Consider the following 15,268-nt stretch of genomic DNA (forward strand, 5'->3'; position numbering starts at 1 on the left):
GTTTTGAGCTCTGTCCGAACTGACGGGAACCCTATTGACTGCAGATTTAGTCTGACCCAGCCCTACCATGTCCTGACTGTGGAGCTGCACAAAGAGGCCAAACACTCCACGTCTGAACTGCATGAGGAGGCCCAGCCTCCCGATGTCCAAACCTGTGTGTATGAATCTGCTCATGGACGTCTCCAGCGACTCTCCGGCACTCCTCTATCCCTCAAATCCAAACCCATAACCTGCAGTCGCGACCCGTTGGAGCGCTGGGTTCTCCTGGGGCTTCAGGACTGCTCTGTGGTACTTTTCGACCCACAGACTGGCCTCTCCCAGTGGGCCACCTGCTCCATGGTGCCGGCGATGCTAGCTTGGCATCCTTCAGGAGCTCTGCTGATGGTGGGTGGAGGTCAAGGCGAGCTCCAGTGCTTTGATATGGGGCTCTCGCCTCTCCCTCTACGGTTAGTGAGTGAAGAACCAGTCCCCAGCTCTGCAGGCCCCAGCCTGCAGCTGTCTCGCCACATGAAAACCTCAGAGGGGCTAGAAGGGATCCAATGGGCCTACTGTCCGATATCCCAGGGAAACGAGGGTCTGGAGGCACATGATTTACTGCTGCTTCGATTTCATGGAGGGCCACTTGCTGTGCTGAAGCTAAGACTGGGTCAGTGGGACCTTTTGTGTTATAGATTCAAATCAAAGTAGAACATTTCAAGTCTATCACTAAAGGGTCTTGAACGTGATTATATTTAGTATATAGCCAGTTATGCCAGAAAGAATTTACACTACACATTTACACAAAAGTTTCAAAGGTTTGAGGTCAGTAAAAAAAAAATATTATTTTTTTTATTCAGCAGTGATGCATTACATTTGATCAAAAGTGATAGTAAAGACATTTATAATGTTACAAAAATGTTCTACTTTAGATAAATGCTGATGTTTTATACTTTTTATTCATGTGAATCTGAAGACTGCTGAAAATTCAGCTATGCCATCACATAACATTTTTAAATATATTCATATATTAAAATACAAAATGGTTATTTTGAATTCTACTAATATTTCACAATATTTCTATTTTTACTGCATTTTTTATCAAATAAATGCAGCCTTGGTGAGCATAAGAGAGTCCTTTCAAAAATCTAAAAGCATCTTACTGACCCCAGACTTGTGAATGGTAGTGTATTTTAAATAAAGCTGTACAGTATAGCAACTAGTCCCTGTACAAACTGGTTAGTCAAGTCACCTTTATTTGTATAGCACTTTATACAATAGAAAGTTTCAAATCAGGAAAGTAACAGAATTATGTTACTGTTACTTTTTGCAAACTTGATCAAATAAGAGACTGATTCAAATTCTACTGTAAAGCAGCTGTAGCAAGGTACTAATGTGATTATTCAGCTCAATTCAGTTCAGTGATGAATTAGTTAGGGATGAACTGGTTAGGGATTTATATGAAATAGTGGATACCACAGTTAAAGACTGACATGGTAAAAATCATGCATAGTCTGTGTGTATTCTGAATTTGATCTAAGTCTAAAGTAAAAAGTACTGATTACTTCATAGATATAAGAAAACAAAAATTATTACACAGTTCTGATCTTTGATATGCAGTTTATTTTCTACTTAGTGGCAGAAATGCAAAAGTTTTCTTAAGAATTTTTTGGTGAAAACAATTCCCCGGTAAACAGAGCCTATGGTGCAGCGGTCGGTGCACATTCATCACATTAACCACAATGGTGCTCAAATGGGTGACACATTTGAATCCAGATTCCCATCCTCTTCCCAGTTGCAGGAAAACAGTACATACATACAGTGCTGCTCAGAATTATTTTGCCCTCTTGGTAAATATCATCAAAGATGGCTGTAAAAAATTAATTGCATTGTTTATCCTTTTGATATTTTATAAAAAAAAAAAAGCAAAAATCTAACCTTTTATTAGGAACACATTGGGAACAATTATTTGCCATCTTTTATTAAGTACTTTTTGCAATCTCCTTTTTCAAAGATAACAGCTCTGAGTCTTCTCCTATAATGCCTGATGAGTTTGGAGAACAACTGACAAGAGATCAGAGACCATTCCTCCATACAGAATGTCTCCAGATCCTTCAGATTCCCAGATCCATGTTGGCGCTTCTTCTATTCAGTTCAGCCCTCTCATTTTCTGTAGGGTTCAGGTCTGGGGACTTGGTTGGCCATTGCAGATGCTTGTTTGTTTTTTTTGCTGCCAAAAAGCTTTTTTTTCTTTTTTTTTTTTTTTTTTTATCTGTCCATAGAACGTTTGAAAAAAGTAACTGAAACCACAGGAACTTCAAACAGGATGGGTTTTATGGTCAGATGAAACAAAAAAATAGCTTTTTTGGCAGCAAACACTTAAGATGGGTTTGGTGCACACAGGGATAAAATAGTACCCCAGGTGTAAAATGAAATATTTTGCTGTATCTTTAATGCTGTGGGCCTAATTTTCTGCCAGAGTTCCTGGACATCTTGTTCAGATACATAGCATCATGGATTCGATCAAATACCAACAGATAAAAAATCCAAACCTGACAACCTCTGCTAGAAATCTTATAACGGGCCATATTTGGATCTTCCAACAGGACAGTGATCAAAAAACAAACATCAAAATCAAAACAAAAATGGGTCACTGAGCACCAAAACCAAGCACCAATGGCCATCCCAGTCCCCAGACCTAAACCCTATAGAAAATGAGTGGGCTGAACTGAACATGGATCTGGGAATCTGAAGGATCCGGAGAGATTCTGTATGGAGGAATGGTCTCTGATCTCTTGTAAGGTGTTCTCCAAACTCATCAGGCATTATAGGAGAAAACTCTGAGCTATTATCTTGATAAAAGGAGGTTGCAAAAAGTATTTAATAAAAGGGGGCAAATAATTGTTCCCAATGTGTTTTGGAGAAAAACATTTATTTCATATTGTGATTTTTCCCCCCACTTTCAATTCTTTAACTTCAATGAAAGGTTAGATTTTTTCTTTTTCTTTCTTTTTTTTTTAAATATCAAAAGGATTAACAACGCAGATTTATTTTTTACTGCCATCTTTGATCATATTTACCAAGGGGGGAAATAATTCTGTAGATATCTAGTTTTCAAATAAAACTCAGAATATCTTTCAAAGATTTGATGTCACAATCCTCGCACACGTTGCCAAATCCAGTGATTAGTTCTTCCAAAAGTGATCATAGTAGCAACCTGGTATCTTGTTTAGGACATTAAACCAGCCAATCAAATAAGAGCTTGCTCAATCATGAGAGTGTGTGCTGTTATTGTTTGTAATATACATGGGAGTGTGGGTGTACCATCTGAGATTGTGTTCATTGTAGAATTGTAGAAGACATTTGAGGGAATGGCAGAGGCAGGGGCCAAGTCTTCTGAGGTCACTCAATACCCACCCTTGGGCTGCCACCTCCAGGTGCATTCTGGGATGCATTTCTCCGATAAATCATTTACAGTGGCTTACGGTCCCTCCAGGCACCAGATAAAGTTTGCCAATCAAAACCTGCCCATGCCTAGAGTTTAATTTTGACTTTGGAAGTGAATGTGACTCCCAGCGACTCTGTCAAAGTTTTAAATGGAGAGCGTCAGCAAGAGAAAGAGTTTTCTACGAGAGAGAGGTAGAAAGCAAGGGAGGGTGGAAGGGAGAGAGAGCGGCAGCAGTTCCCTCTCCTCTGATCGTGTGCCAAGGTTTTGATGAAGAAAGCAAACGCACATCCTTTCCGGCTGATAATTTGGAGCAGCTAGTGAGCAGAGCTTGTTTGCCTGTTTGTCTATTTATTTGTTTGTAAACGTGTTCGTTGGGCTTGTCTTGCTCACGCGCCCATATTTATTGACTTATATATCCAAAACTGCTACATGATGAAGTGAGTGAATCGGACGCACAGAAGATGAAAGAGTTGGCAGACCTCCAGTCTTCCCAAGGAAGCAGCTCTTTCTTTTTCTTTCACTCACCCTCCCTTCTTTTTTTCCTCTCCTCCCTGAGTTATCTCATCTGGGCACGCGCTCGGCACAGGAGAGCTGCTGTACGGAGTGGATACGGGGGGCAGCTGGCCGGCACACTCTGAGAAAGTGAAAAAAAAAGTGAGTGAGGGAGAAACAAGATTAATTTAAAGGAGAGGAATTTGCACAGCATTGCAGTTTAGAGGCCTTTGGTTGCATCACATAGGACACCCCGTTTGTTTTGGTTGGGCCAGATTATGCAGATTGTTAACACTTTCAATTAAATAAATTAGTGGGGTCTTTTTTAACCACTTAACCACAATTAGAAGACCAAGAAAAACAGCTTCCATTGAAGTCGAAATTATTTTTTGTTTTCTATCACAATCGGCAATGAATTAAGACGCCTCATAACTGAAAGTCACCTAACTGTTATTTCAAGCTTTTTTACTGGACAGAACAGTTACATTTTAAAACAAACAAACAAAAAAAAACATTTCCACTAGATTCATTTCCACATTTAAAATTTGTTTCCCATTCATTTCCATTTTTGAATGAAAGTCAGGAAAAACAAGCAAACAAATTTTTTTTTAAAGTATATATATATATATATATATATAACTTAAAACAAACTGTAAACGTGCACTCTTCCTCAGTGTGATGTTTGTCAGCTTGTTCACAGGCCTAGGGAGAAAATTAATCCTTTTCTTTTTCAATTTGGTGTATATGTGTGCTATAAACAGCATCATTGTGTTATTGCGACTCTCTGCAGCTCTTCTGTGTCTGTGCTGACGTCTGTCATTTCTCTCTACACTGTTATTAGTCACATTAGTTGCTCTTCAGGGGCTTGTGGGAGGCGGCCTGTTAATTTCCCACATGCAGTTTTAATTGGACCCTCCCCGACCTCTTTTCTAAATTCACTTAGAAAAAAATGGTGGCGTCATTTCATTTGCCGCAAAATGGCGCCTCCTTCTGCTCTCAGCGTCCACGGGAGGTGATTTCTGTCTGAGAAGGGAGTTAGAAACAAAAAGAGATAAAAAAGAGAGTGCTCTCTGCTTTTCTTTGCTGTTATATGTGTGTGTTCCTGTAAGACTTCAGGAATCATTCATACAGATGCTGTTGATGGGTTGTTTTATTCATACTCAACATATCTCTGTGTTTGTATGATGTTTGTCAATGTTTTATGTGCATGTGGTTTTTTGTGGCTGTACTGATGGTCTCCTGTTGAGAAGCGAGCAAGGTTAAGCGTAGCTGCGATTGAGTGTGCCGTTCAGAAGCAGATCCAGTATGGTTGGATTAAGCTCTATTACATTATTAAAGGCGCTTTTACAGGTGTCAACTGCCTCAGGTGATTACTGCTCATTGTGATCACAGATGCTAACGTTCACAGAAAGTTGGCAAAAGAAACAGACAGATGAAAGAAAGGAATAGAAAGATGTGTCTGAGAGAGAGAAGAGACAGGAATGATAGGAAGAGAGTGGAGCAGATACTTAAGGATGAGTGTGTGAAATGAAATGTAAGAGAAAGTTTGAGTATAGTTAGGCCTATATACGAAAAGTTCTCGATGCACTGTGAAATCTGAACCTACTGTAAAATCAGCACAAACCTAAAGATATTAAAGATACTAGCTGATAATGTAACAACAGTTACAAAAAAGTACAATGTAGTGCCTTTACTAGCTTACCACAAATATTATAAATAGCCATTTTTTAGGAAAATATTTTTAAAAAATCTTAATTTTCTTAATGAAAAAGTTACCTATAGTTCAATTTACTTTTTTTTTAGCAAAATATCACTGATTTGACTAGATAACATTATTTTAGTGACATTTTAATCAGCACAATTTTACAACGTTCAACACGTTGCATAAATATATGGGTGATAAGACAGCACTACTTGATAGAGCAGTTCAACTAAACCAAAACACATCCTTATTGTTACCTTGTTTTTTTTATTTTACTATAATTCTTAGAATTACTTTGTAGTTCTAAATACCATGATATTTACATATGATATTTAATAAACACTACCGTTCAAAAGTTTGAAGTCAGTAAATCAGCATATTAGAATTTTTTCTGAAGGATCATGTGACACTGAAGACTGGATTAATGATGCTGAAAAGTCAATTTTGTCATTTCATTGCCTTCTCCCTTCTCACTATATAAATGTATTGATATCAGCCGTTAAAAAATCCATATCAGTTGACCAATAATTTATGCATTCAGATCAGTTTGAAGAAAACTCATCTGTTTGACCCTTTTGTGATTAAAATGGTGTTTGATTGTCTTGCCAGTAAATGCACATGTTTGAAAAGCTTTGTAAACAGTAGAATGTACATCCATTAGCTCAATGTCCGTTCAGCTGCTCTCACTATCCCTCTCTGATTGATTCTGTGCTGTACGTGGCTTTAAAAAAAACAAAAAACATCCGTTGTTCCTTCTAAACAAGGGCATTTTATTAATATTGATTTTAATTGATATGTCAAAATGATGCCCTTGTGTGCTTTTCCTGGCACACTGGCGTGAACTGCTGTGCACTTGCATGAATGTACACAGGAGTGCAATGGCTGATGTCAAGATTTTCCACTTTATATTACATTACATTACATTGTTTCTCGCTGAACTCTATCATATGCCTTCAGAATACTTGGAATATATTGTACAAGTTGCATGGAATTATATTTGCATCCTCTTAAAAAAAACACACAAAAAAACCTTTATGAAAGTCACCTTTCTCTGCCATTAAATGAACAAGCGTGAGCATTTGTCGTTTCTTTTTTGTGTTCCAAAAAAGAAGGAAATAATGCTTTACAACAACATCAAAGTGATTTAAATCTTTTTTGTGTGTGAACCAGAGCTGTCCCAGAGATGAAAGCAATCATTTGCCTATGATTGTGATTTATGACAGTGTTATTATGGGTTTCAAACCAACTGCTCAGAGGTTGCAAGCAATTGTGAATTTTACATATTTTTTAATAATTCTACTGGGTACCATAGACTGCACTTCACCAATTAATGAGATTTCCATTTCATTTTAATTGCGTAATCTTGCTTTTTTTGTAGACTCTTATAGTGTAAGAGCTGCCTTTTTTTCTTTTTCTTTTTTTCCTCATTCATATACCAGCAGCTGCCCATTATCTGCCAGGTTAGATTTAGATTTTGTATTTAATTGGCTGATGTTGTTGGTTAATGTTGCCGTTTTGTCTTTCTTCTGTTGTTCTACACTTAATTTAATTGATATTGCCACGTGATGTTGTTAGAGTGGATGACATCACCTGAACTTGCCACACCTTGACTCTTATAATTCTCTAAACTAACTGACAGCAGTATCCACACCAACGAGTACGTTTAACCTAAATCGACTGCATTTGCTGTGTTTGTCAGTTCAGTGCTCTCTCTCTCACACACACACACACACACACACACACACACACACACACACACACACACACACACACACACACACACACACACACACACACCTCAACTGTGCTACAGGGGAAGAGCACAGACTGAAGATCGATCCAAATGTCAATGGCAATCTTACAGAGTGTCGCCTCTAAAGATCTCCAACCTCATACGATCCAGAGCTTGCACAATCTCTCTCTTTCTCTTTTACTTGTAATTGTTAAATTATTTTTGCCTTTTTTGTGATTTTTATTTATAGTATATTATAAAAGGGTACAGCCAATTTATGTAGCCAAGAGTGAGGGAAAGTGATTGGGAAACATGGCTTAATCCGCCAGAGCATGATCGTTGCCATTGTAGTGCCATTGAAAGTGATTTTGGAGAAAGTTTGCTTTTGTCATCATGTATTTGATATACGTCATGTCATAACCATGCAGCAACTTAATAATATTAATAAAAAATAGTATTTGTTCTATGTGCAGGTGTGTTTAATGGTGCTCAGCTAGGCCCAGGAGATCTGGTACAGCACCGTTTGCGCTGTGAGGAGGTGGATGCAGCACTGGGAATTCTGGGTAATATGGACTGGGCCATGATGGGAGCAGAGTGTTACAGGTCACTCATCTCCATCACAGATCACCTGCTGAGAAAACCACTGGACCAGCAGACTGAAGGTAAAGACTCCAGACCCTACAGGCTTTGATTTCTGTACAGAGACTAAACTAAGTGCACAATAAACAGCTTAGAATCAAAAAGGTCTTTACACTTTACACTAATAAAAAAAATGAAACCACACACACATACATACAGTATTTAAAAATTTGAGTATTTTAAGTATTAAAATAAAAAAAAATATTAAAAAGTTTAAAACACTGTGGTTGTCAAAAGTTAGTGGTTCTTCATCAACATTCATAGCTAATGTGATGAACTAAATGAATCCACTGTAAGTCACTTTGTCACCACCTGGTTAAAAGTCACTGAAAAAATGTCTCATCATTTGTTTGCAGATTCCACCTTTTTGATATTTTGTATATAATTTGATGAAAACTGTTTGAGGCCATTGAATATACATATTTGATCCTAAAGTGTGTGATTGCAGGTCAGTTGGAAGCGGCTCTGGGGCTGTTTTACACTCCCTGCAGACCCCTCTCAAACACTATCATACTGGAGTACAGAGACCCCATCAGCAGATACGCCAGACGATTCTTCCATCACCTGCTCAGGTACACACATAACACACACTCTACATACTGATGGTGTGTGTTCCAGATTGGAATGGTTTAATGTATTCTCTTCAATTAAAATAAGCATTAAATAAAAATCACCATTCAGTCAGATGTTCAGAAATGGCGATTCAATACTTCTGACTTTACTCTTCCAGACACCAGCGGTTTGAAAACGCCTTCTTGCTGGCTGTAGATATCGGAGCTAGAGATCTGTTCATGGTGAGCACACACTTTCAGACATGCACATACTGCCACAACTGCCCCGAAATGTACTTGGACACTTCCAGGGATTCCCAAACCTTTTTTATCAGCCAAAAAAAAAAAAAAAAAAACTTTAAATCATTTAATTTTCACAGTTCTCTGATGTTAGTTAATTGTCACATGACATGCAGGTAAACAAATGATTTATTCATTTTAATTTGATGTTTTTATGATTTTTTTTTAATTATTAGATTTTCATCAACTCACAAACACAAAAAATTAAGACAAAGTATTTGGACACTTTCTAATTTTTAGATGTTAGTGGATCATGGTCATACACCTGTTAAGACTGTGTGAACTTGATGAGACCTACTTCAATAAAATTACCTTGGTTAAAAATAAACATTTTATATTTTGTATCTCATGAAATTCATACATTATAATTGTGACTTAAGTGTCCAAGTGTGAATTTTTAATGGAACAAATTTGTAAAAAAAATATACACTACATTCAAAAGAACCAGTGAAGAAATTAATACTTTTATTTAGCTAGAACACATTAAATTGCTCAAAAGTGTCAGTAAAGACATTATAATGTTACAATGTTTTTTTTAATCAACAAAGGTATCCTGAAAAAAAAATGCATTACTGTTTTCACAAATTTTTTGAGCAGCACAACTGTTTTCAATATTAATAATAATTGATTAATATTCAATTATTCTTGAGCCCCAAATCATCATATTTTAATAATTTCTGAAGGATCATGTGACACTGACGACTGGAGTAATGATGCTGAAAATTCAGCTTCGCCATCACAGGAATAAATTACATTCTAAATATATTCAGAAAGAAAACAGTTATTTTAAATGGCAATAATATTTCAAAATATAACAGTTTTTATTGTATTTTTGATCAAGTGAATGCAGCCTTGTTGAGCATAAAACATTTTTAAAAAATCCTAATGACCCCAAACCTTTGAACATTTAGTACATATTTAAATGTTCAAAACTGACAGGTAAAATGCAGGTAGAAAGCTAATATTAAGCTAATAAATACTTTTCAAGAAAACATATCAATCTGTGATGATTATTAATAATAAGATTAATTCATTTATTCTTGTGACCGAGGTATAAGTGATAAATCTGTTTTAAAATGAACTTCAAAATGTGTTGCCATTGTCATGATAACAGTGTAGTTATAGGTGGGTTACACATGCAGAGAGCTTTGAGACTGAGAGGCTCAGGGCAGGTGCAGTTTGGGATTTGAGGCCCCTGGCCATGTCATGTCCCCTCTCTCCTACCATAACAAGAATCCCAGAGACTCCAGAGAGCAACAGTTGCTAAGAGAGAGAGGGAGGGGGTGCGGAAGAAAAAGAGCGAGGGAGTCTGTCTTTCACAGCTCTCGTGGCTGGTACACTATCTTTTCTCTCCCTCTCGTTTCTCACTCCTTTAAATGGTCCTGTGTGTGTGACCCCTTTTCTAGGCCTCCTCTCTCCATGCCCGAGTGACACCTTCCCTATTAGCGTTCACACCGGCCGCTGTCTCTCTCTTTCTCTCTGTCCTTTTTTCTTGCAGTTCCTCTCTCTCCCTCCTTCTTTCACGCTGATCGCACTCGTTCCAATTCATTCCCCACTAAGTGCTGCTGCTGAGGGCCCCAATTGAAAAGGTGGAGCTCGAGCCACACAAGCCTGAAAGGGCAGAGAAGAGAAGGAGGGAGGGAGGGAGAGAGAAGGGCAAAGGAAACCTGGATCTGTTATTCTTGGGACATGCACTGGGAAAACGAAAAAGAGAAAGGATGAGAGAGACGCAAGTGGCAAATTATGAATGGCCCATGAATATCAGTCCTTCTGAATCAACAAAGAGAAGTGAGAGCGAGTGAGCTAAAGGCAGAGAAACGGAGAGAGAGTGAGAGGGAGCTAAAGGCAGTGGCGTTTCACCCCACGGTTTTGGCTCTTGACTAATTAGCCACAGAAGTTAAATTAAACCAACCGCAGGAGAGATGGAGAGAAAGAAAGAAAGAGAAAGGCAGAGAACGAGCGGGGGTCCTTGCTCCATCTGATCTGGTCCCCTCTGTGTCACAGAGGTCAGCTGAAACAAAACGGACGGAGCCCCACGTAAGAGCCCCCAGTATGAGTCGGGCTCGAGTCTCCATTGTCTCCGAACCAACAATGGAGCACCGAAAGAATTTCTCTTTCTTTTCTTTTGTAAGAAGCCTTTTGTGAAGTGAAGCACTTTGGTGTCGGAAGAAATTGGAGGGGTCGGAGTCACCCAAAGGGGTAGAGAGGAAGGGAGAGGGAGGGCAGGGTTGCCCCTCCACTCATTCACTGGAGTGTTTTGCATAATTGTTACATTCTATACTTGTAATTATCCTGTGATGTGAACCTGATAGTGTCTGCGCTAATTCATTTAGCTGTATTTCGCTGACTTTACTCATTCCTCGCTCTTTTTTTTTGATCTGCCGATTAATTAATTAGATCATAATTGTGATCGTATGCTTGCTTTGTTGGTTAATGGGGCGTATGCATGTGCGCGTGTTTGCTGGATCGGAGGGGGTCGTGTTCATATCAACGATTAGACATGACGTGCGGCACTGAGCTGATATTGGCTGGTTTCTGTGTCGAGATGGATAATGAACTCTGTAAGACCCTCTCACATATCTGATAAACACCTTCCTCAAACACTCACGTGGATTACAGGTGTGATCCTCCAGAATTGTCTTCGCACTTGTGTGTGTGTGTGTGAGCGTAAATGCGCAATTGTGCATGTAACGGTTCTTTCTCCCTCTCATGCTCTGCTCCACTGGTCCATGTTAATTTGAAACTCTTTTCTGACGTCGAGTGAATATCAAGCTTCATCGCTGGACCAGCTGTTTATCCTGTCTCCATATGCCTCTCCAGTCAAAAATAACACTAAAAGGCCGTTTATCCGTGTTTGAGCTCTTAAAGCTCTTAAATAAATAAGATTAGACCAGATCCTGTGTCCTGTGTAAGCTGTGGTGAATAAGAGGTATAATATCTGATTTATGTACAGAATTATTGTCATCCCTCTTAGAAGTCTGGATTCACTCGCTTTTTCTCCGTCTGTCTCTCTGTTTCCTGGCCTTCCTTTCTTTTTCGATCAATCTCTCTTTCTGGCTCAGAAAGCATTATGTTCTGCTAATCTGAAATAAAGGTCTTCAGATGCATTGCTAATATCCTCCCTTTCGTTTTCCCTGTCAATTCTCCGGCTTTACCGAAAACACGATGCCCTTAGAATGCTCTCTCTATCTCTATTTTTGCATCTGATTTTTCCATTGTATATGTGCTTATGGAAATGTGGGCATTCTTAAAATACACAGCCACTGAAAGTTCATGCCTGTAGCTGATTCAGGGCTCTCCAGACTGTGACTAAAATGTGACTAATAAATCGCAATAATAATTAAAATCAAAGGAAAACTTCATAAAAAAGATTCATAAAACAGTCTCAAACTCGCTTGTTAGTTAGCGGTTAGAATCAGATTCAGTGAATTGAGTAAGCCGTTACTGAGTTTGAGTTTGACTATATTCAAAAATAAAACATATAAAAAATATAAAAAACAACCACAAACATTGTTTAGCATGATGAGTTATGTTTGTAATGTTTAATCAATTGTAAGGGAATCGATTGTGAGGTTTAATCTAAATAAACTCAATATTAAAAAGTAATTGTCTTTTTTTTTTTTTTTGATGAAGAATCATTGTTTTGAATCGTGAGGTTATTGGCTCTCATCCCTGAGCCTGTGAAGAGCTAAACCAAGTCCCGTTTGATGTTTATAAGTCACTCTTAAAAACTCCCCAACCCCCCTCATTTGATCAGACTTGGAGAGACTGGTTGACAAAACAGGCATTAGTGCTCTGCAGGTCTGACTGTGCTGTATTCACCCTCCCTGCATCTTGCCGAAGCTCTGACTGATGTCCCTGAAGCGGAAGGATGGGTTTAGCGTTTAAACGGACAGACAGAGAGAGGATCTTATTAGTATCAGAGTCAGCACTGAGCTTCTCTCACAACTTTCACTTTAATTTACCCGTGAATGGGCCCCTCCAAGATGGTCAAATATAGTCTGTCAATTACATTATTATAAGTTCTTCCAGCGTGTCCAAACATCTGAGGATCTTCTCTACTGATGCATAAGGATATTCTGTTGACTGAGAATGTTTTATACCACGTTTTTTGAACTACACTGAAGATACACATACTATGTCAGATTCATTTTAGATAGCTCTAGCTTCTTACAAAATAAGTTAAATGAATGGTATACACATATGACCAAACATTGAAGTTTACATGTTTGCAAGTTTTTATTTTATTTTATTTTACTTATTAATTGTATTTTATATTTTATTTTATTTAGAGTTTAATTAGAGTTATTATTCTCCTGGAACTGATAGATGCTTGGCAAAGGAATTGTTTATTGTGGTTGTTATTTTTAATTAATACTAACTAAAAATTAATAATAAAATATTACTAAATATAAACTAAATATTTTTTTTATATTTGCCATTGCCCCGTTTTGTGAAAGCCGCAAATAAGCATTTCTATAGTGAATTTACCACTGTGTTGGTAGGCCTCTCTTTCTTTAGTTTATTACTTGTTTGGTGTATTTTATGATAGTTTTTAAAGACTTTCAGTTGAATTCACCAAAGATTTCTGTGGTCAGTGAAGCACATCGAGTGTCATTGTTCACCCAGACTTTCTCTGAGCACTCAGATGTGCTTTATCTTTGTTTAGTCTCAATCCAGCATCCATTTTGGTGGGACTAATGGTGTGACATTTAAAAACATGTTTGTGGGTTAATGGAGGTCTCCTGACTGCATGAGGCTCTATAATAGATATGTTATAGTCTATTCTCTGGGATGAGAGGGCTCATATTTAAGAGAGAGAAAGAGCAAGAGCGAGTGTATGAATGTGTGTGCGTCACACACCCACCTGCGCGTAATGACAATAGTTTAAACTCTATTCTGACATGAAGAGCATCGCTCCTGCTTTTTAAAAGATGACACATGCCTTTTCCCACATCTTTGTGCTTTTTGAAACCAGTATGATTGCGTCCGGTCAGAGTTCAGGGAGAAAGAGAAAAGGAGGGAGGACAACATAAAGGCGACTGAACAAATGAGCAAGACTGATTTTTGAAAGTTTGATACTTTTATCTGTTTTTCCCCCCCCCTCTGAAACTTCAAACAGGTTATTTAATCTATTCTCTCTCTCTTTTGCTCCCGCAGCCTCTATTCGCTGCTTCTCTCTCTTCGAGTAGAGCGCAAAAATGAAAAACGGAAAAAACTGAAGTATTGTCATGTGAGCTGAGATTAATTTTAGATTGCTCTGCTGTTCTGCTTTACCTTCAAAGGACCTCCATTACGTGGCAGCAGATAAGGGTGAGGTGGTGTTAGCCGCTGTAGCCAAGAAGAAGGCTAATGAAATAGACGCAGAGGCACAAACATCGGCACCAGGTGAGAGAATTATTCACATAATGTTAGTTACAATAAAAATGATCCCAAATCTCCTAGTGGTGTATTAATAATGTTTTGTAAGAGCAAACGATCAATCAAAAACACTAATTATCTGCATGTTTTCATTTACTCGTTTAGAAAAAGAAATGCAGAAGGTACAATTATTTAAAAGCTGAACTGTTTTCAAACAGGTTTCCTGACCACTCCCATTGTCTTTCATTGTTTGAACACACATTTTAAGCTGGGATTGGTGAAATTATTTTGAGACAGAAATTTTTTTTCTTTTAACTTAAAGGGATAGTTCACTTTGAAATAATAAAATTTTGGTATGTTTTAGCTTACCTCAAGGGCATCCAAGATGTAGGTGTCTTTTTTTCCGCAGTAGTTTCAATTTTGATATTTTTAGGTCAAACCGTTCTTGTCTGTCGGTCAAATAATGCAGGTGTATGGTCACCACCTCAAAGAGCATGCACAGAGTCCAAATTAAAACAATTCCACATCGTCCAAATTAAACAATTCCCCATCGTAAGTACACATTGATGGCCTAAGACACGAAACGAGCGGTTTGTGTGAGAAAACGAACAGTATTTATATCGTTGTTACCTCTTGAACACAGCCACGTCCAAATGATCTGAGGGCGCGGGCGGGTATAGATATATACACTAGATGTCGCCTTGGCTACTGCAGTTCATTGGAACGAAACCGTGTTCAAGAGGTAACAACGATATAAATACTGTTCGTTTTCTCACACAAACCGCTCGTTTCGTGTCTTAGGCCATCAATGTGTACTTACGATGGGGAATTGTTTAATTTGGACTCTGTGCTTGCTCTTTGAGGTGGTGACCATAGACCTGCATTATTTGACAGACAAGAACGGTTTGACCTAAAAATACCAAAATTGAAACTACTGCGGAAAAAAAGACACCTACATCTTGGATGCCCTTGAGGTAAGCTAAAACATACCAACATTTTATTTCAAAGTGAACTATCCCTTTAAAAATTCACAATTTGCAGCTGTTGCCGGTGGCATGTTGTGCTCT

The 15,268-nt window shown here is 38.2% G+C and overlaps 1 protein-coding gene across 4 annotated transcripts in view; it reads left to right on the plus strand.

The window, feature by feature from the left end:
• wdpcp (WD repeat containing planar cell polarity effector) overlaps positions 1 to 15,268 on the plus strand; it is a 96,006-nt gene that overhangs the window by 72,275 nt on the left and 8,463 nt on the right. For all 4 annotated transcript variants that reach the window (XM_082143087.1, XM_082143089.1, XM_082143088.1 and 1 more), the window contains 5 exons: positions 1 to 646; positions 7,824 to 8,012; positions 8,438 to 8,561; positions 8,720 to 8,783; positions 14,126 to 14,228. In XM_082143087.1, the coding sequence (XP_081999213.1) occupies positions 1 to 646; positions 7,824 to 8,012; positions 8,438 to 8,561; positions 8,720 to 8,783; positions 14,126 to 14,228 (1,126 nt within the window). The remainder of the gene's footprint in view (positions 647 to 7,823; positions 8,013 to 8,437; positions 8,562 to 8,719; positions 8,784 to 14,125; positions 14,229 to 15,268) is intronic.

Source organism: Leuciscus leuciscus, assembly GCF_965113295.1.
Source record: "Leuciscus leuciscus genome assembly, chromosome: 17".
In the NCBI taxonomy this organism is placed as follows: Eukaryota; Metazoa; Chordata; class Actinopteri; order Cypriniformes; family Leuciscidae; genus Leuciscus; species Leuciscus leuciscus.